The sequence below is a fragment of the Juglans microcarpa x Juglans regia genome, chromosome 3D, assembly GCF_004785595.1.
Source record: "Juglans microcarpa x Juglans regia isolate MS1-56 chromosome 3D, Jm3101_v1.0, whole genome shotgun sequence".
Classification (NCBI taxonomy): Eukaryota; Viridiplantae; Streptophyta; class Magnoliopsida; order Fagales; family Juglandaceae; genus Juglans; species Juglans microcarpa x Juglans regia.
In genome coordinates this window covers 6,106,472-6,128,041 of record NC_054598.1, presented here as the reverse complement: position 1 = coordinate 6,128,041, position 21,570 = coordinate 6,106,472, and the positions used below count along the sequence as shown (strand labels likewise).

The window sequence follows — 21,570 nt, the reverse complement described above, 5'->3', positions numbered from 1 at the left end:
TCACAAAATTTCCAAGACGCCGATCTTTCTGATGAACAAAGAATTTAGTTGAACGGAGTGGCGCGTGAGCCACATGCACGGTCCAAAGTGCGTACGTGACATTCACGCGCCACAACAATGGGAGCTCTATTGCCACCACACACTATTTTTTTGGGACTAGGGCCATCAGTTTCTTCATACCTGACGTTTCGTCGTACTTCCAGGATGACACGTGTCCCTCACGCGCCGCCACAATCTCGCTATTTTTTCATGTATATTTTACGTTTTATGTTATTCCCTTTGTTTTAGGTTATAATAATAATAATAATAACACACATAGTCTCTTAGATTTTTGTTCATAGAGTATATCCTCTACTCTATCTTAGACAGAGTGTGTGGTTGTTTAATTTTGTCTTAAGACAAAATGTGATATTTGTTAAATCTGTCTTAGGACAGAGTGTTGTCTTTCAAATAGTTTGTATGTAGAGAATTACATCAATGAACTAGACTATATCAGTCATAAAGAAATTTATGTATTGGAGAGTCTTAAAAGCAGTAGTTGGCTTGTATTCTGTATATCTCATGTTAAAGTTGTAATGTCCGGTTATGAATTAACAGAGTTTGTTGTACCTAAAAAAAAAAATATTGTGCCACTCACGTGACACCCTTATCAATTTATCATGACAAACACACCCTTATCAAACATAGATGCATGTATTAATAGCGTTACCTAGATGTTACGCTATTGATGCGGTAAGTACTAAGTAGCTATTTATAATTAGATAATTTAGATCGATGACACTTGTAACGATGTCAGCATGACATGACTCGCATTACACCATTGATGTGGTGGCAAATATGAATTGGTCATAAAAAAGATCAAATTTAAAAATCAATCCATGATTATTTCACTAATGATGTTATAAAAATACTCATAGCTTTAATTCTCATAATTAACTCGAATTTTGATAAACATAGTGATATTATTTTATCGTCCGTTTTGATTTTTTTTTTTTTTCCACACTGATTAGATGGGATCAAAAGTAAAGTCGGTATGATTCATGAATATACCATTTTCTAAAGGAAGAAAGTAAAACAAAACACAATTACAAAATATAATTAGAAAAAAAATGAATATTGTTGCGTGTTTTACTAATTATTTTATTGGAACATGATTATCCATAATTTTTAGTTAATTTTCTATGTAAACATTCTTTAATTTAAATGTTTCAGAAAAAAGTTACTATTTTTTATTTTTATTGTTCAAGTCGGGTAATGGACGGGTATGAACTTGGATGCCGTTAAGGTAAGTTAGGCGCGGACGCGTATGACATGGCTAATAACTTGAATGAAATGCAATCTAACGACCATGAAACGTGCCGTCATTATTCACGTGCAAGGGAGGATAGCGCTTGACAAATGGCACCAAATGAGCAGCAACTTTAAAGAGCTGCCTTGTCTTCTACAACACGCGGAAATGCCTCTTCTCAACTTTATCGCACTTTTGGTTTTCTGTGAGCTTCCCTCACTTTTCAGTTTTCAGCGGAAAAACTTTTCTCGGAAATTGTGAACATTTCAGGGAGAATATTTTGTGTATGTATATTTCTGTCTAAAATTTTAATCTTACGTTTTTAACTGTTTATTTTATTAATTCTGATTAGATTATTTATAAAAAAATTATTAAATTTTGTCAAATAACTGATCACAAGAGTGAGACCTTTGGGAAGGCCTAAGAGGCCTCAATAAATGAGTGGGAGTTGGCACGGATTTTGACAGTTTCGACTGACAATGCCTCGTTTAATGATGTCACATTGGGATATCTAAATACTTATCTTAGAGGACAAATAAGACATTCTTAAGTGATGAATCTTTACATGTTAGATGTTTTGCACATATCTTAAATCTAATTGTGACTAAAGGGTTGAAAAATGTTGATGACTCGATTGCATGAGTTAGACTCGGTTGACTGGCTGTGAAATTTGTGATGTCTTCTCCTTCTAGATTGGAGAAATTTAAGATTGTTGCGAAAACTGTGGGCATAACATCAAAAAATGATCTTTGTACTGATATTCCTACTAGATTGAGCCCAACCTTCTTGATGTTGGAGGCGGCCCAAGAATATAAGGCAACCTTTCAATTATTAGGTGATGAAGACATTCAATATGTCAAATACTTTGATGAGTACGAGGGTTTAGGAAAGCCTAATGATGATGATTGGGAGGTAGTTTATACTTTTGTTGATTTTCTTGGACTTTTTTACGATGTCACATTGAAGTTATATGCTTCTTTGCACCCTACATCCCATGAATTTTGTCAACAAATATGTAAGGTAAAAGAAGAATTAGACAACATATGTAGAGATTCCAATCCAAGGATGAGGGGGATGACATTGACCATGAGGGTCAAATATGACAAGTATTGGGAAGATTTGACTAGATTAAATATTTTTTTATATGTGATTGTTATTCTTGATCCCCGTCTGAAAATTTCAGGCATGTTATATGGTTTTGGACTTGCACATGATCAAACATGGACTGATTTTATTGGTGAGATGGCCCGAGATACCATTTATAAATTATATGATGAGTTTAATGCAATTAAAGATGGTACTGCATCTACTACACCTACATCTACCTCAACACCTTCTCTAGACACCGGGTTACAAAGAAGCGTAGATTGGCATAGACTAAGACCCTCGCACATAATCTCACACTAGTCCATCAATCTACGGAAGTGGTTTCAGGGTTGGACATTTATTTGTCAAGGGATCTTATTCAAGATGATGATGATTTTGACATATTAGGACGGTGGAAGACAGCATCAAATAAATATCTTATCGTTTCTGAGATTGCCCGTTGTAAGTTGGCCATCCCTATTAGCACCATTGCCTCGGAGTCTGCCTTTAGTACCGGAGGGCGTATATTGGATCATTTCTGTAGTTCATTATCTCCTACAACTATGGAAGCATTGATATGCACACTGACTTGGACGATAGGAAATTATATTTATGTTCCGGATGTTTTAGATTTTAAAGAGACCGACAAAGAGGGTGGTGATCAGTCTGGATCTGGACCATCTGATAACTGTTGTTTTTATTTTATTATTTTGATTTATTTATATTCATTTCGATTTCATCAGTATTAATTTTATTATTGATTGTTGTAGCAACACATAAGACGACTCAGGCGATGTCTACATCCACTGCAATATGAATATATGCTCAAGCCTCAAAAGACTACTCATCCGACCGCCCCAAATGTCACAGTTAAAGACCTAAACAGCTCGGCTCTATTTTTAGATTCTTAATTTCTTAGAATATTGAAATTTGAATCAGTTGTACGTATTATGTATTTGATTTGTAATTTTGTAATGTTGATCCAATGTCCATTGGACATTTTTTCCTTTGTAATTGTTTAAACTTTCCATTTTATTTTTGTAAATTTGTAATAGTTTAGTTATTATTATTATTTATTAGTTTATTAGGTAGTAGACTTGTAGTCTATAGTAGTACTTCATTAGAGTCTTAATTATATAAATTTGTGTTATGTATATATTATTTTTATTTATGTAACTTTTTTTCTTTTTTTTTTTAACTTTGTTTTTTTTTTTTAAAAAAAAAACTTCTATTTTTTTGGACCTAAAATGACCCAGTAGAAGGCGGGGGGCGGAAGGATGACCCCCTCCCCCCAACTCGCACCTGTTATTCAGGACAGGGTCCCCTGCCCCTGCACTCTGAGGGCGGGGGACGGGGAAGAAACTTGCCCCCCCGCCCATGCGGGGGGCGGAGGGCGGGGTGGGGGCTACCCCACCCCATAGGGGTAATGTAGTACCCCTAGAAATGCACACCAAGATCAGAAGTCACAAGGCCTGATCTCCAAATGGAAAAATTGGGTTAGAACCCCTACTACATATATCAAAAAATTGAAGAAATGCACAACGTTGTTAGCTGCTAATCTATTTAGAATAGATAGAACGTTATCATAGTCATGGTCACGTCCAACGTTTAGATATGGAGGTTGTATGCGATTGAAGCATATAAATCACATAAAGGTTAATCACTATAGACACACTCTCTACTCTTGCTTTCTTCCCAATGCTTAAAACCTTCTGATTTTGGCATTAGAGGTGTCACGGACACACCCGACCACCGCACTCTTCTCTTTTACATGCATTCAGAGCTATTCAGGATTGGTGGTTACGAAACATGCTTTAACAAGAGGGAAAAATACAAAAAAAGATCTACATCTTTCATATTTCATCTCAACTTATTTTATCTTAACTCACTATCCAAATGACAGTAGTAAAAAATTATTTTTCAAGGGGACTAAAAGTTTTGTCTGAAACTGCTAATTTGAAAAAATGCATGACAAAATCTTATGTTATATTCAAACAGTAGTGCCAGACTCGATAAAAAAAGTGTCAATTTTTAATTTTTATAAAAATATATTCAAACTAGCTGTATTGGGCAGTCATTAAATTACTCTTAGAACATAAATTGGATACGCTTATAAATTATTCCCATCGCTATCGCCATCGCCCTCGCCCTCAGTTTATACAACATATAAAAAAATCCTAAAGTTTATACAACATATAAAAAAATCCTAAAGTTTATGCAACATATAAAAAAACTCCTAATTGGGCATACTTGGTTTCGTTTGGAAGTCAAACTCATCTCAATTCATTTCAACTCATCATTATAATTTTTTCAAATTCTAACAAGAAATATAATAAACAATTTAATTTTTTTAAATTCTAAAATAATAATAATATTAAAAAATAATATTTTAACAATATTTTATCAACTCAACTCAACTCAGTTCAACATCTAAACACAACCTACATCTCGCATTATTTAATTTATTTGTAAACCTATTGAATCTGATTTTAGAAAAAAAAAAAATCAAATGAATTAATTAAATTGGGAATTATGGAACCGTATGGACCAAAAACTCAATTGCAAGAACCGCTCAAATTCTCGGTCCCGTCAAAAAATGCGTTGACCCCAGGATACAACCGCATACGTTCGTTCGTGCACAACAAAAGTCGATACCGGAGGTGGCACTTTTTAGGATTCCAAATATTTTAAATTCCCAAAAATTCGACCATAAATATCGTAATGTTGCCTCAGCTTCAAAACTAACTACACCCAACTTTCAATCTTCTCTCTTTCCCCTCTCTCTGTCTCTGTCTCTCTCTCTCTTTCTGAGACTGGTAGCTGAATGGGCTTCTTCGAGCGCTCTTCCCCTGTTTCCTCAACCGCCCTCAAATGGCTAGGCTTTGTAGCTGCCGTCTGGGTCCAATGCATCTCCGGCAACAACTACACCTTCTCCAACTACTCCGATGCCCTTAAGTCCCTAATGAATCTCACCCAGGTTGAGCTCAACAATCTGTCGGTGGCCAAGGATGTGGGCAAGGCTTTTGGCCTTCTCGCCGGCCTTGCTTCCGATAAATTCCCCACCTGGTTAATTCTGGTTATTGGGGCCGTCGAAGGGCTTGTTGGATATGGTGCGCAATGGCTTGTTGTCAGTGAGAAGATCACTCTTTCTTATTGGCAGGTAACATGTTAGAAGCAATAACCAAAATTGACTCTGTTTGCTTCGCGAGAAAACGTAGCGCTAGAAAAACAAACCGAATCTCGAATGAATTTTCTCGAGCAGAGCATGATACTGTAAGTGGGATTGCACAATTTGGAAACCACGGGTAGCAAAAAATATTATTAGCAAAAATATCTTTTGCTACCTCACATTTGCAAAAGTTCACATTATATGATTACCATTTACCGGCCGATTAGATATTGACATATTTAATTATCTGTATTTTAGAAAATAAATGAACGAACATCAAATGCATTAAAAACACAACTGTGAATTTTCTTCTCTCATTATTTTCGCTTACGTTTCTCAGTAAAAAAACAAAACCAAAACCAAACAATATCAAGAAAAAACCGAGAAAATTGGAAAATCCATAAGGGCCTATATACACGGCAACACCCTAGTCAAAACTGATGCTGCTAATGTTTTTGTACGGCAACAGATGTGCATATTTCTGTGCATGGGAGGCAACAGCACGACGTGGATGAACACGGCGGTGTTAGTGACCTGCATAAGGAACTTCCGCAAGAACCGGGGGCCAGTCTCGGGCATACTCAAGGGTTACGTGGGCCTCAGCACCGCCATATTCACCGACCTATGTGCCGCTCTCTTCTACGACGATGCCGCCTCCTTCCTGCTCATGCTAGCCGTCGTCCCCTTAGGAGCCTGCGTCATCGCCGCATTTTTCCTCCACGAAGCCCCTCCCGTGGCCACATCCGCCGAAGAGCAAGAGGAGTCCCGTTACTTCTGGGTCTTCAACATCGTCGCCGTCGTCGTCGCGGTCTACCTCCTGGCCTACGACTTCATACCCAGCCCCAACACGGTGTTCTCTCAGGTCTTCGTGGCCGTACTGTTGGTTCTCTTGGCCTCCCCGCTGGGAATCCCGGTTTACTATTTCTTCAAGCACCGGTCAGGACAGGGTACGGACATCGAGGGACAGGTTCGAGAACATCTGTTGGTAAAGGAGGAGAAGGAAGCGACTGAGAGTCAGGATAAGGTGGAGGAGGTGGCGAAGGAGGAGAAGACGATGCCGTTGATCGGAGAGGAGCACTTGGTTTTCGAGGCATTGAGGACCGCTGATTTCTGGGTAATGTTTATATCGTTTCTGTGTGGAGTGGGGACTGGCTTGGCGGTGATGAACAATATGGGACAGATTGGGTTGGCCCTTGGCTACACCGACGTGTCCATTTTCGTTTCGCTCACTAGCATTTGGGGGTTTTTCGGCCGAATCATTTCGGGTACCGTTTCGGAGCATTTCGTCAAGTAAGTACCTAGCCTCCTAATCTCGTCTTATTACTTTTCTTTTAATAAGACATGCCTGCCATAACGATGAAATATCGGAATCTTAACTTCCCAGAAAAGAAATATTCGGGTCTTTTTAGAAACCTGTTAAGGGTATTTAGTAACCTTGCTTAATATTTCGTGGTGTTTTTTCATTTTATTTTATTTTTTTTTTAAGTTGTAGGAGGTCATACTCGATACATCATGTCTTAAGATTTTTTACTTTTTTCCCTACTACGATCTGTATTTTTTTTATTATAAAATATACAGAGATTTTAAAGTATTTGGTGGGGAGTGGTTTTATTAGAGCCAAATAAATGATTCTAGACTTCTAGTTTGGGTTGTTGGGTTGCCCCTTTCAATTTTGGTTCCTAATAATATTTCTTGTTCTAAATTGAAATGAGTAAATGTGAGAGAAAGTCTATTTTACTTTCTTAATTTGACACTTTTATTTGATCCCTAATCAAAATTTATTTTTTTATTTTATTTTTTTTTACTTAATGATTAAGGAAGTAATTTTAAGTGTATTAGTATATTTTTTTTATTTTTTAAATATATTTAAATATATTAAAAAAATATGAAAAAAAAAAAAAAAAAAATTTATGCTGGGCATACAGCGGTCAAAATGGGCGGCATAGTAGCCGCCCCTAAATGTAAATCAAGACTTCTAAAATTTTAGGGATCACCATTCGGACAACGACCGCCTTGAATGAGCTAGTCGTTGGCCCCGATACCGTGTTGGTGGCTTCGGATTGGATTGATAGACCTGTGTGTAACTTGTCTCGCTCGAAATCCAACCTCTGCGTGTGTGTTCTCCCGGCAGGAGTTACTTTGAAAAAATATTGGGAATAGTCGGGGGCATTTTATATAGTTGGTGGGTAACCGGTTTGGATATAAAATTAACTGCAACTTATTTTATTATTATAATTTTTTAAATTTATATATAAAATATAATAATAATTTAATTTTTTTTTAATTTCATAATAATAATAATATTAAAAATAATATTTTATATAATTTTTAATTTTTATCTTAACTTATTTTAAATCTTTTCAAATCACTGTCAAAATCTTACCTCGGTTTTCCAATTCATTTATGAACAAGAAGACTTTCAGTTATCGTCTTGTCCTTGTTCCGAAATGGTGTCCTTTTTGGACTAAAGCAGTCTTTCTCTGTATTTAGATCATTTACATCCGGTAAAATAAATATTTTCTTAAATTTTAACTAAAAATGATATTTTTTTTTTAAATTTTACTCATATTTTTATAACTTCCTACATGAACTTTATTCTATTAAAATATTTTTTCTATATTTTTGCTTTATTATTTTTTCTACTCATTTATTTGTACATCTTTAACTATTAGTCTTTTTTTTCTTTTTGGAAAGTGGGGAAAAGAAAATTTTAACTTATTTTTTTTCACATTCTCATAATTATTTAATTATTTGTTGTACCCATATTTTTTATTTTCCATCTGTAACGATTTTTTTTAAAAAAATTGGATCATCTCAATGGTGACATTTGTGTTTTTCCAAATTTCAACTATAACAAATATAGCATGAGAGAAAATGTATATGATTGGAAAAAGACTTTATTTTATGGATTAAAATAAAATATTTCCTAAACCCTTCTCCTAAAATAGTCAACCGGATGGAGATGGATTTTTGTCAAAAAATTAAATTTTTTTATTAAACTTCAGAGAATTTGATGGAATAGGCATCCGGATGTTGAAGATCTAAGTTAGGTTGCATTTCGGGGTCGTTCTCAGACTATAAATGGAAAAGAGAAGGTTGGTTGAAGTTTGTTTTCTCTGTAGGCTTAAAATTCAGTTTTTACATTCGGGAAACAAATGCTTTTATGCAGAGAAGTTTAGGGAGTGTGACAATTTAAGGGTCGTTCTTAATGGAATATCTCATATTTCATTTTTCCATTAAATACTCTTTGGGCCTAGTGTTTTCGTTTCCGTGCTACGGACACTTTAAAAGGTTTTGATTCAAGTTTACCATGTGACGGGTTCTAAATTATAAGTGAAAGTCACGGTGGCTAAGCTCATCTTATACCCTAGTAATTATTGGTAGGAGTATCTTACCTATTTGGATGGAATAAAGCAATTTATTGTGCTGCAAATATTTTTTCACGTCGGCAGACTTGACTTCTTATTTTCTACGTACAGACGTCCAAGTGGGTTAGCACCCCCTTGTTCGTTGGCTGGATCTAAGCCTTAACTTCTGGACAGTGACCCAGCTGTCCTTGGTCTTAACTGCATGGTATTACTGGTCAGGACCATCATTTTCACCTTGGGTTTTAATATCTTGGGGTGTCTTTGATGCAGTACTTGACCCGTTATACGAAGTCTTCCCTACTTGCCTTGAATAAATAGTCTTGGACACCTTTTTCAAATTATAGAGTTGAATTTAATCTCATAATGGGTTTGGTCCATGCATAATGAATTTAGTTTAAGTTCTGAATATCGACTTTAAACAAACTTTTTCATGAACCTTCTCGTAATTATCGCTTCCAATATTCTGTGTGTTTTGACGCCATTGTAATTTTTATTGATATCTTTCAAAATGTTATTCTTCTGTCTAGATTTTATCATATCCCATCACACATATTCTTGTAGCATATTTATATTGTGTTAGACATATAAATCTACTTAAAAGACATTAAGGAATAAGGCATATATAAAACTGCATAAAATGCGCTATATGATAACTTTAACATGAAGAATAATATTTATCTTTCTTAAAAGAACTCTTGCATTAAACCCTCTTTTACAGGCGGAAATTAGCACACCATGTATATGTAGCTCCAAACACCTTAAACCAAAAATTTAGGTGTATTCATTTTTACATACTTTTTATGCACCATATTAATGTGATTGGCTTCGTTACTTTTTTTTAATATAAAATAATTATTTTAACCAATTACATCAGTGTAATGTATAAAAAATACGCAAAAATGACCGTTATATGTTTCAGAAGTCTTATAAATTTGAGCAGTGACTGAATAAACTTTTTCATGAACCTGTTTTGTCCGAATCCTTGCTTGCAGGAAAGCTGGTACACCAAGACCTCTTTGGAATGCAGCTTCTCAGATTGTAATGGCTGTCGGTTACGTTCTTATGGCCTTGGCAGTGCCTGGTTCCCTATACATTGGTTCAATCGTTGTTGGGATTTGCTATGGCGTCCGTCTGGCCATTACGGTCACAGTTGCGTCCGAACTATTTGGCCTAAAGTATTATGGTCTCATCTACAACATTCTAATCCTCAACCTTCCTCTTGGGTCCTTCCTCTTTTCCGGGCTTCTTGCCGGCGTATTATACGACATGGAGGCTACTGCCACTACCGGAGGAGGCAATACCTGTGTTGGAGCACATTGCTACAGGCTAGTGTTTGTGGTGATGGCTGTTGCTTGCATTATTGGGTTTGGTCTAGACATTTTGTTGTCAGTTCGGTGCAAGGCTGTTTATGCCAAGATTTGTGCCCGCAATAGGTCGAAGAAGTCCTTACCCAATTCCCGAAGACGATCTGTTAAAGATTGAAAGGGCAAGAATTTGGAAGATTGATAGGGCTTGTTTCTTCCCTACCTTTTTGTTTTGTTGAAAGGCAAGCAATATTTCGGTTTGTCATTCTTTCGAAGCAAGATTATATCCTATATAGAGTTTGGTATGTGTCCCTTACACGTCTGTAATTTCATTTTGAGGTTCAGAATTAGAGTGTGGTAGGTCAACAATCGACCATTGAGAGTTCGGGCTCAATGGGTTGCTTTTGATACATTGGGCAGCGCAGAGCATGATCATAGTAATGGGCTCTCATTTTGTAATAGCCTATAGTTGGGAGGATTTCTTACGATGTCGTATATGTGCAAGTGCAACAAAAGCTCCACGGTGCTATTTACCAAGTGCCGGGGATTAATCGGGCCCTCGGGTGTTTCTTCTCACAATCTTGAACTCTTAAATCGGTTGAGCCTTTCTTCTTTCCGAGTATTTTGTCACTTTTTTTTATGGATTTTAATGAATATCCAAGAGTCTTAGGAATAAGTCAATAAGAGTAGTTACTGTTCTTTTAAACAATATCTTCGTTTATTTTCACAATTTTTATTAACTCATCTCATCTTATCATTATAATTTTTTTTAAATTTTTACATAAAATAAAATAAAATAAAATAAACAATTAACTTTTTTAAATTTTAAAATAAAAAAAAATTAAAAAAAATATTTAAATAGTATTTTATTTAACTTTAATCTTTAATTTAATCTCAACTCATTTCAACTCATCCCGACAAATCTACAACATGAAGCAATAGATTGGGGATTTTTTTTTTTTTTTTTTTTTTTTTTAACCCTCCTTTGTTTGGTGAAGGGTGTTGTCTAGCATAGTTCCAAAATGGTCGGTCCCTCCTATATACATTCCCGTATAATGCAGAGGCGTGAGAAGTCGAATTATGAAAGGTCTCAGACACCTCGCCTGAGAATCTGAGACGCTGGCACAGGCCATGGACGGCTATTCCTATACTTGGAAGGAAACATGCTTTTCATGAGCATCCTTGCTTGGAGGTAATTTGTCCCTGCCAATTCTCAACATAATGTCCATAATGGTTCAGTACAAATTATATGGCAAAATTGGTGCAGCTTTTAAATCCACACTGCTAATAATAAAGAAACAGATTGGTAGGACTGGACAGCTTAGGTCGTCCATCTTATAGTTACGCTGTATTTGACATAAATACACCATCTACGTACGAATACCCTTTATTATGTAAGTCCTGCGGAATCTGAAACCTGGGAACACTAACTTAGCACTTAGCTGTTCTCCAAATACCCATCAACGTAATGGGGACTGCAGATTTGGTAAATATCGACAAAGCCAAAATAATGATGAAGAAGATCATACAGATACTATTCATTAAATAGAAAAGGAATATCCAAAACTCAAATGGAAGTGTTTCGTACGCAGTTGGGTTACAGCCTCAGGAAATAATAATATAGATAGCAAGCAGTATAGAGAATTAGGAGGGGAGGAGTCACTGAAAATGCTAATTGCCATACACACAAGACGAAGAGCTGAAGCTTCCCTATATATTGGCTCTTGATTATCATGTCCACAAGAAGCTCTCTCTCTCTCTCTCTCTCTCTCTCTCTCACACACACACACACACACATATATAACATGTGAGCCAGAAGGCACGGCACGGGGTTCCTGATCAGAACCTGCCACTATTCCCTTGCGAATCACGAAACCCAACTCCCCAATCCTCAAGTGGTACACTCTTCCTTTGCCTTTCTCTTGCAAATTGTAACCTCCGTTATTTAGGACAGTTACTTTAAGGTGTGGGAATGGATGAAACATATATTCCCATGAACAGAAACCTTAAACCACTCCATTCAAATTCCATGAATGCTAATGCTGTCAGACCGCTTCAATTTCTAAGCAGAAACAGCACGCGGAGGGTTACTCTTGCTTTTAGTCTCTGGGCTAGCTTCCTCGTCTTAGGCCCTCTCTTGGTTGCTTCATATGGTTGGTCCTATCTCATGACCCATCTATTTTTATTGGTTGAAAATATTATATTTTTATATTGGGTTCTCACTGAAATTTCCTCTATGTGTTTTCTGTACATGCAACAGATGGGCCTTTATACGATCACACTGCTTATTCCGAGGTAGGTATAAATATTGAACAAGACAAATTCCCAGTAAAATATTCATTTGCGTATTCGTTTGATACCCAACAAACAAACTCCTCGGTTTTAAGGTTGGGTTGGGTGAAGGAATTTGGTGGTGGTGGTGGTTTTTCTTTTTGACGATGTTAATTGCATGTTTTGTTGTTTGACAGTGTAAAAGCCAGCCAGAGAAGGCGCTTTACAAGGGAGGGATTCTCAAAAGTCATGCCGTAAACCGCATTGGCGTTTCTGCAAGTAACGCTAATTCGGAGTCTTTGATATTGAACGATCTTACCCAGGACACCATTTACTCTTTCTCCAGTTGAGTTTTTCTTCCTCTCTATTTACCTTGAGAGAGCATGATCTAGATACTTGCATCAGTTTGTGTTTGGCCGTTTTATGGCAAATAGCTTCGTTGATGCCATTGTTTGGTTGCGAAAAAGAGTAGGGGAAAAAAAAGAGTTCCGTTGCCGGGACTCGAACCCGGGTCTCTCGGGTGAGAGCCGAGTATCCTGACCAACTAGACTACAACGGATTGCTGCGATCTGTCCTCTCCAGAAATTTAACATTACTATGTCCTCTTTCTGGTCTCTTTATTATCTACAGCTTCTTGCCTTAATAAATTCCATATTTGTTTATGGGAAAATTCGGCAGCATCGTTACAATGTGGCCCCTGACCCAGTGTGCAACACAGCAAAGCTCAGCTAATCAGGACTCCACGACTACGAGGGAAAGATAAAATGGAAAGAAAAATTTTATTTGTCATCTATACATCACATACTACACATGATTCTTTTATTATTATTTTTTCTTATCAAATATGTAATGTATGAATGATGAGTAGAAAAATTCTTTTAATTTAATAAAAATAAAACAAAAATAAAAATCAAGTGTCACAGGGGTGTAACCGGTCTGGTTTGGTCTGATTTTAGACAAAATTTGGGATCGAACCGGTATGTATTGGTTTTACATTTTCCAAAACCGATTCCGCACCGGTCACCTCCTAAACCAGTACTTTTGATTTTACCGATTCCGGTCCAATTCGGTCCAATTTTCTAGTTTTAATAAACTATATTATATATATATATATTATATAATAGTATATTATAGTATATAATAGTACAGTGATATATTATAATATATAGTATAGTGATATATTATAGTATATTATAATATATAGTGATAAAATTTTAAAATTTAATATTATATTAATTAACAATTTATCATATAATACAGAATTATTTTATATATAATTATATATTATATAAAAAAAATTATAATACATATATATGAACCAGTCTCGGGCTGATCCAGCTTTAAAAAAAAATTCGAAACCGGATCGATTTTGACCCATTTTAAAAATAATAAAATCTGTACCACATCGAACCAAACTCGATGCCAGACCATCCTAACGGTTCGGTCCAACTGGTTTACTGGGTTTTTTTTTTCACCTATAGGTGTGTTGTGTAGAAGATCTCAAATCGAAAAACTGATTGAAACCGTTTGATGCGGTTGGATTCCATGACTGATTTGATCGCTTTGGTTTATTTGAGCAAATTACTTTGTAAATCTGTCCGGTTCGGATTTTCATGTTTTGTGGAACCAATCAAACAAAACCGAATTATCATATTTATTTTTAATCTTTTTTATATTATATATATTATTTACTCTCTATGTTATATACATATTATAAAATTAAAAATTATAGCATGAAATCATTATTTATTAATTTCTGATATAAACTTTATCTTATACATCTATTAATATCAAGTTATTATTTACCCTTAGATATATATTAAGTTTCATATTTATATTTATATATATTGCATAGTAATTAGTGACTTTTACATACTCTTCAACAAACTTATGATAAGTACTTATATGCATGTTTTTTTTAGGCATTGTTATATGCGTGTATTAGACTAATTAATATATTTTAGCTTTTTATTTTTAGTCTCTTTTTTATTATATGCATGATATTTTGAACTTTAAAATTCATATTTGGGCTAAAAAAAGGTTACATTTATATTAAAAAAATCAACCAATCCAACAAAAAGTACAAAACTGAATCATCACTGTAAAACCGAACCAAATCCAAAAATCAAAAGTACCAATTCCTTCGATGAACCGGTGTGTTCCGGTTCTACTAGACTACTAATTTCAAAATTGAATGAAATGGTTGGATTTGCCAATACGCCCAAAACCGAACCGAGTACACCCTACCTATTTCCACGCACATTCACTCGTTAGTGTTTGAGAAATGTCAGATTATAGCAGCAGCTGTCGCAAGGGACAACTAGCAGAGAAGGTCATGGAGCAACCTGGTTTTAAACCATTATGTAGAGTTTAATCGTATATTAATTGCACGTCACACTGGTAGATAACTACATTAACTTTGGTGCTTGATAGGTTGGGTCAAGATAAAAGGTGAAGGTGCAGACTCGGCTGTCATAAGGGCAAGCCTGAAAACAGAGAATAAGACGTATTACTGTATTGGGACTGTTTTGGCCAAGCGTGGATGCTGGTCATTTCTCAAGGGTGGATTTGTTCTGAGCTCTCCATCTAATTTCTCTGTTCTGTTCCTTCAGGTAAATGTCCATTGAACAAGTTGTAACACTGCTCACAAGTATTCTCTATTGGGTAGTACAGAGTGTGAAATCTGGTTCCTCCTTCAGTCAACGTTTTTCTTTGTTTTGGTTCTACAGAATCCGGACAAAAGAAATGTCAGTATAGAAATTGCTAGCACTTCAGTACAGCCATTTACCGAGGAACAATGGAGAACAAGTCAGCAGTATATGATTAACAGTGTGAGCAACTAATTAGCTTACTACATTTACCATTCCCTGTCATGTCACCAATTTTCCTTGTCAGTTATAAATTGATTTACTCGACTAATATGTTGTTGGAGCAGAAAATGTGCCGATAGACTTTTGACTATAAAAAGGGTTCTCATTGATAGAATTAATTTTGCTATCAATATTTATGGGTAACATCTATTTTTCAGCAAAGGAAGCGTGCGGTAACAATCCATGTCTCAGATGGACATGGAGAAGGGTTGCAAGGGGCAGCAATTGACATAAAGCAAGTGTCAAAAGACTTCCCATTTGGATCTGCAATAGCTCAGACCATTCTCGGAAATTTGGCGTATCAAGTAAGGTTCATAGACAACATGTAAAGATATATTAATAATCCATGTCTGTAGCTCTTATTGTTTATGTTCATCTAACAGAAAAACCCTTCATGTTTTCCCAGAATTGGTTTATCAAGAGATTCAATGCAGCCGTATTTGAAAATGAACTGAAGTGGAATGCCACAGAACCAGAACAAGGAAAGGTCAGCTACACCATACCTGACCAGATGTTGAGATTTGTTCGCGCTAACCAAATCATTGCTAGAGGACACAACATAGTCTGGGAGGACCCCAAGTACATTCCTGCATGGGTTTCTAACCTAACAGGTCCTGAACTGCAATTAGCTGTCAACTCACGTATACAAAGCCTACTGAACAAGTACAAAGAAGAATTCATTCACTGGGATGTTAGCAATGAAATGCTTCACTTTGATTTCTACGAACAACGCCTCGGCCCTAATGCCACATTGCATTTCTGTAAGGCAGCACACAAGTTAGACCCTTTAGCAACACTGTTTATGAACGACTTTAACGTGGTCGAGACCTGCAGCGATATAAATTCAACCGTTGATATCTACATCTCAAGGCTGAGAGAACTCGAACGTGATGGTGTTTCAATGGATGGAATTGGGCTAGAGGGTCACTTTGATGTACCAAACCCTCCTCTAATTAGAGCTACCATAGACAGGTTGGCCACACTTGGGCTCCCCATATGGCTTACAGAGGTGGATATTAGCAATACTCTCGATAAAGAACAACAGGTGAGCGAGTCTGAGCGTAATTCGTTAGTCTTCTTGTTTTCGTCTAGGATAATTTTGATGCGGCTATACTTGCATGCTAGCTCAATACTTGAGTTTTTTTAAGCAATTGAAGAAATATCAATTACCTTTTCCATCATTGAATTGGGATTTATATTTCTGTGTACAGGCTATTTACCTTGAGGAAGTATTGAGAGAAGGCTTTTCACATCCTTCTGTGAACGGGATAATGCTTTGGACGGCGCTTCATCCTAATGGGTGTTACCGAATGTGCTTGACAGACAATAATTTTCAAAATCTCCCGGCTGGAGATGTGGTTGACAAGCTTCTGAAAGAGTGGCAAACTGGGGAGATCGAGGGTGAGACAGATGAGCATGGTTCATATAGCTTTCGTGGCTTCTTAGGAGAGTACCAAATAAGTGTCAAATATGGCAATAGGACTGCAAATTCTACGATCTCACTCTGTCGAGGTGCTGAAACTAAACATTATAACATTCAGATATAACTCTTGTATACCCATTACTCGCACCAACCCGGTATTCATGATAGAAATTGGTTTAGAAAACCTGTAGTTTCTGGGGATATAAAAAACTGTTTATCAGTTTTTGCATTTATGCGCAAATTATTCAATGTACTCTAGTCTCCTATTATTGTATAAACGGTGACTTTTTCTGGCTGAGCAAGCAGAAAAATGTCCTCTCAAGGTGTTCAATCAACAATCCACCAAAAACAGAGCATATCTGCCACTTGGACTTTCAAGATGCATTCTTGTATCAGGAGACTTTTGCCTCTTAAACTTCAATTACTTTAACTGCATTAAGGGTACCTTTCACATTTGTTTGATACAGATTGCAATGGACTTTCTTGTGAAACTCCATCTTGTTCTAGACGTGTCCAGTAGACAATTATTGAGGGGCCTAAATGGGATTTTCTATTCAGCTTGATTTGTGTCTATGATCAAGATTGCAAGTGGGAAGGACCCACAAGGCAATGGAGTCCAGCCTAATGGATTTGCATAATGAAACTTAGGACTAGTTTGTTTTCAGAAAACATCTCATCTAATTATTATAATTTTTTTAAATTTTAATACAAAATAAAATAAACAAGTGAACTTTTTCAAATTTTAAAATAAAAATAATATTAAAAAATATATTATAACAATACTTTATTTAACTTTTTAACTTTAATCTCAATTCATCTCATTTCATCTACAAAAACAAGCGCGAACTTATGATTGCACTGTGATTGAGAATCCAGAGTTATTATTTTGTCTATGACTTGTGCTAAATATTGAACTAATATTACTTATTTCACCAAACAATCTTGATCATCTCCATGATATAATCGCAATTTAGAATCCGTTTGCCAACTTCTTAAGGCCATATCAACAAAAGAATGATTCCAGTTTTTGACTTTATGGTTGTTTAACTACCAAGATGTCTGGATTGTTCGGTCTTTTCTCCCGACTCAACAATTGATTTGAAGTCATCTTTCTTTGAGATTATGAAAAAGAAAAAAAAAATATTTTAACATCATTGTCATCATCCCATTCTTGATTCTTCAACCTACAATTTCACCAAACTGAAATGATGATCTGACGCTTTATAGCCTTCGAGAAATTCCTTCTTCAATAGCGGAAAGAGAAAAGGCCAAGCAAAAACTTGCAACGCCCGCAAGGCCACAAAGTGATCCCTCTCGGAAACACGCTCTCTTTTAATAGTTTCATCTCTCCCTTGCTTTCCTATCTTTTTACAACACGAAATACATACCCAAAAAATCCAAACAGATAAAAAAAAAAACTGCAGCCCAAAATCAGAAATTTGTTCTCGATTCTCATTTGTTGCTTTTTCACTCCACTAAGATGCAGAACCTTAAAAGCTCGAGTCCGAGGGAAAAAGCGATTGAAAATCTCAAAAATAAATATAAAACAAACAATTTAAGTATATAATACACCGAATTTTTTTAGAAAAGGGGGCCAAAGGGTGGATGGTTGGTTTACACTCTGGCAGGAATCTGTCAGCTTTCCATACAAAAGGCCAAAAAGCCCAGTAGCCACAAAGGCTGCAAGTCTGAACTGAAACGCACTCACAACACAGCAAAAAACCGTGATTTGAGGATAGATATTAGGGAGAGGCTACAAATTATGGAATGCGAAAGCAAACAACAAAGTAGCCAAGCCTATAAATGCAGACCGTACTGTTGAGGGACAGTGCGTTCTTGATGAGTCTCCCATGGCCAATCCTGCCAACCATGACCCATCTCTCATCATGGCTTCCCCAGCTCCTGACCCTGACCCTGATTCTGATCCAGAAACCGAATATCCTGAACCGCTTTCTGATCCTTCACCGGACCCCGAACCCGAAACAGAATAGCCTGACCCGGACTGAGACCCGAATCCCTGTGGTGTGGTTGACGTCATTGGTGTTGGATCTTTAGAAGATTTCTGACTGCACACCAGAGAGTTGGAGAAAGTCATTACTCTTGCACACCATAGTAAATTTTAAGTATTCACATTGAAAGAAACTCAACAACCTAAATTAAAGCCCAGATAAATCTCATACCAATGAAAGACTAGATGATCTGAGGATAGAAGAAAGGACAAACAGAAGAAATCAAATCATTAAAAGGGTAATCTTTGGCATTATGGCATTGCCTTGCCACTATGCATCCCCCACCAACCCCAATCGACAAAAGCTAAAAGATCGAACAAAGAAAAAAGAAATCAGATCTTGAGGTTGGGGAGGCGTTGCCAACTAACTCACACCATCTTTCATATAACACAAATCTACTTTCAGGAGTAACGGAGTTGCATACTGAAAACATATATTGGAGACTAAAGTTAAGTAGACTTAAAAAAGAACTCCAGAAAAAGGAAAAACAGAAGCTTGTGAAACAGGGAAAACTTAGAAGAATGAGAACGTCTTATACCTGGGAGAGGAAGGGCAAAATGTCACAGTATAATCGGCACCGGAACACGTGAACGTACTCGTAGCATCATCGTACGCGTAGCTATACGATCTCGGACAAGCAGCCTTGAACATCTCAGAGTACACCGACGGCCTGCACGTGGCGGGTGTAGCATAAGAACCGCTGCAACAATACTCGGGGCTTCCAAACGCCTCGCACGCACTCTTGCACGCGTCCCCGTCTCCGACCCTCAGCTCCAATGGGCATTGTTGGTTCAGATCCGTGACGCAACCGGTCGAAGCGCAGACACCAGCCCGCCGGTGCCTTCCACTATCATGGGAAGGTTGTATCCGTCCACCAAGCTAACGTCATAGAAGTCCTGCCCACCCGAACCAAGCGTGAACTCTGCGAGGGTGGCGGGTGGGGCGGCTCCGAGTCCGTTGCACTCGACTTGGCCGGAGCCGCAGTCGCCCGTGAGGCACGACCCTGACCCGGATCCATCGAAGTTGCACGCTGTCCGAGCCCAGAACCGGCCAGACCAGCCGGTGGGAGCTTGGAAGGAACGTGAAGTTTCCTTTGGGAGCTCGAATCCGGTGCTATCGAGTCTAGGGCTGCCTGCATTAGCGAGAATGCCAGGCCATACAGTGTAGTCACATCTGTTCACAAACGTGAATGTAGCAGCCGAAACACCTGGCAAGCAGGAAAACACACACACATCGTAAATCTAGTTAGTGCAAATCTATATATAAAAATGTGAATGTGATACAGACCCAGTTGACAGAATGTAGAACCCATGAAGCAAGCAAAAGTGTAGTTATCATCGATTTTTATGGATACCTCTAGTAGTGAGAAGTAGAACAAGAAGGCCCAGAATACTGGAAGTGGAAGAGGAGCAGCAAGAGAAGGGATACATGCTGTATTAACCGTTTAATTTGTTTTCCTTTTTGTCTGTCTGGTTGGTTGGTTGGTTAGTCTTTGGGAAAAAGCTATGAAGGTGGGTGTGTCGCAGGTTGTGGAAGTGGATTAGATGGTGATGGTGAAGAGTACTACTAGGAGTGACAAAGTAGCTAGAGATCAGTCAATGCCGGAGGATTCTTCAAGGGCCTGGACCGAGGGAGAATAGCCTGAGACTCTGAGTAGGGAGGGGGAGAGGAACTGAGGGTTATTACAATTGGTCAGGAAAATCAGGAAAGAAATCCAAACCGTATAATTGCCTCTGATCTCTGTTCATCTCCCTCGTTGTAATTTATTTATTATTTGTTGGGTACTCATGATCTTCTCGAATGGTTGGATGAATAGTTTGATGAGTAATTTTATTGGATCTCTCAAATATTATTCTTTGTTATAATTTAACTTAAAAAGATATATTTTTAAAATTTTAATTTTACTGATAAATTCGATAGAATGGGCCACATCGTTTCTTTCCCCTTGACCATCCATGGCTGAGCCACATGGTTTGTCCCAATTTATTGGGACAAATATTATTTCCATTAATCAATTGTAACTCAGTAATATTATACACTCCATTCTGTTACGTGACATTCTTTATTAATCTTTAGATAGATATTTTTTTTTAATTTTTAAGAGATAAAAAATTAACGAAAATATGACGTTTATGTATAAGAAATAAAATATATGATATGAATATAATATATAACATTTTAATTTTTGATATGACAGTTAATGCTCAATCAGTCTTAATATTTATTTTATATATTCACATCTCTTACATTTTACTAGAGTTCCGATAAGAACTCGAAAGAGAATAAACTAATAAAAAATTAACTTTCTCTTACATTTTACATCTCTTACATGATTACATCCCCTAAATTCTTATAAATATTAATTAGTTTGAAACTATTATAGTTATAAAAAAAAATTCATAAAATAAACTTATAAATCTAAAAAATTTCATATAATACATTAGATTTATTTTATAATAAAAATACTTTACAATCTAAAATATCACATTAATTCACATAATTTTATAGATTTATTTTTATAAAATCTCTTTTTAATTAAAGTATTTATTAAATATCAACATCTTTTATTTTAAAGAGAATAAACTAATTAATCAGAAATATTCCAATCCATTGAAAGCTAGTGGATGATCTGGTCTCATTCCTTGGATTTATGATCTGTTTAATATAAGGAAGATTCCATCTCGGACCCATCATCAACACAAACAATTTTGGAAATTAAGCGAAGTAGCGAATGCTGACGAATTTAGTAGCTGTTGATGTTTTCACGAAGCTGCTCATACAT

The 21,570-nt window shown here is 36.5% G+C and overlaps 2 protein-coding genes, 1 long non-coding RNA gene, 1 other non-coding gene and 1 pseudogene across 5 annotated transcripts; 3 read left to right on the top strand and 2 right to left on the bottom strand.

Annotated features, from left to right (window-relative positions):
* The first annotated feature begins 396 nt into the window (after positions 1-396).
* LOC121254249 lies at positions 397-21,546 on the top strand. Its single transcript, XR_005938595.1, has 3 exons — positions 397-598; positions 11,541-11,543; positions 21,536-21,546. It is a non-coding gene; the product is annotated as an uncharacterized LOC121254249 (long non-coding RNA).
* On the top strand, positions 5,129-10,831 carry LOC121254230 (protein NUCLEAR FUSION DEFECTIVE 4-like). Its single transcript, XM_041154196.1, has 3 exons — positions 5,129-5,534; positions 6,013-6,833; positions 9,904-10,831. Exons 1-3 carry the CDS (start codon positions 5,199-5,201, stop codon positions 10,391-10,393), a joined length of 1,647 nt encoding a protein of 548 aa, XP_041010130.1. The 5' UTR covers positions 5,129-5,198; the 3' UTR covers positions 10,394-10,831.
* LOC121254229 (endo-1,4-beta-xylanase 5-like) lies at positions 11,927-17,008 on the top strand. Of its 2 annotated transcripts, XM_041154194.1 has the most exons (8): positions 11,927-12,368; positions 12,476-12,510; positions 12,684-12,831; positions 14,920-15,098; positions 15,216-15,317; positions 15,515-15,661; positions 15,763-16,401; positions 16,568-17,008. In XM_041154194.1, the coding sequence occupies exons 1-8, from the start codon at positions 12,188-12,190 to the stop codon at positions 16,901-16,903; spliced, it is 1,767 nt and encodes a 588-aa protein (XP_041010128.1). In that variant the 5' UTR covers positions 11,927-12,187; the 3' UTR covers positions 16,904-17,008. The 2 variants fall into 2 exon arrangements, with proteins under 2 accessions (XP_041010128.1, XP_041010129.1); XM_041154195.1 differs by lacking the exon at positions 12,476-12,510 and having other exon boundaries at positions 12,224-12,368.
* Positions 12,973-13,045, bottom strand: TRNAE-CUC. The gene has a single exon. It is a non-coding gene; the product is annotated as a tRNA-Glu (tRNA).
* On the bottom strand, positions 18,293-20,549 carry LOC121254235 (annotated as a pseudogene).
* Positions 21,547-21,570: the final 24 nt, after the last annotated feature.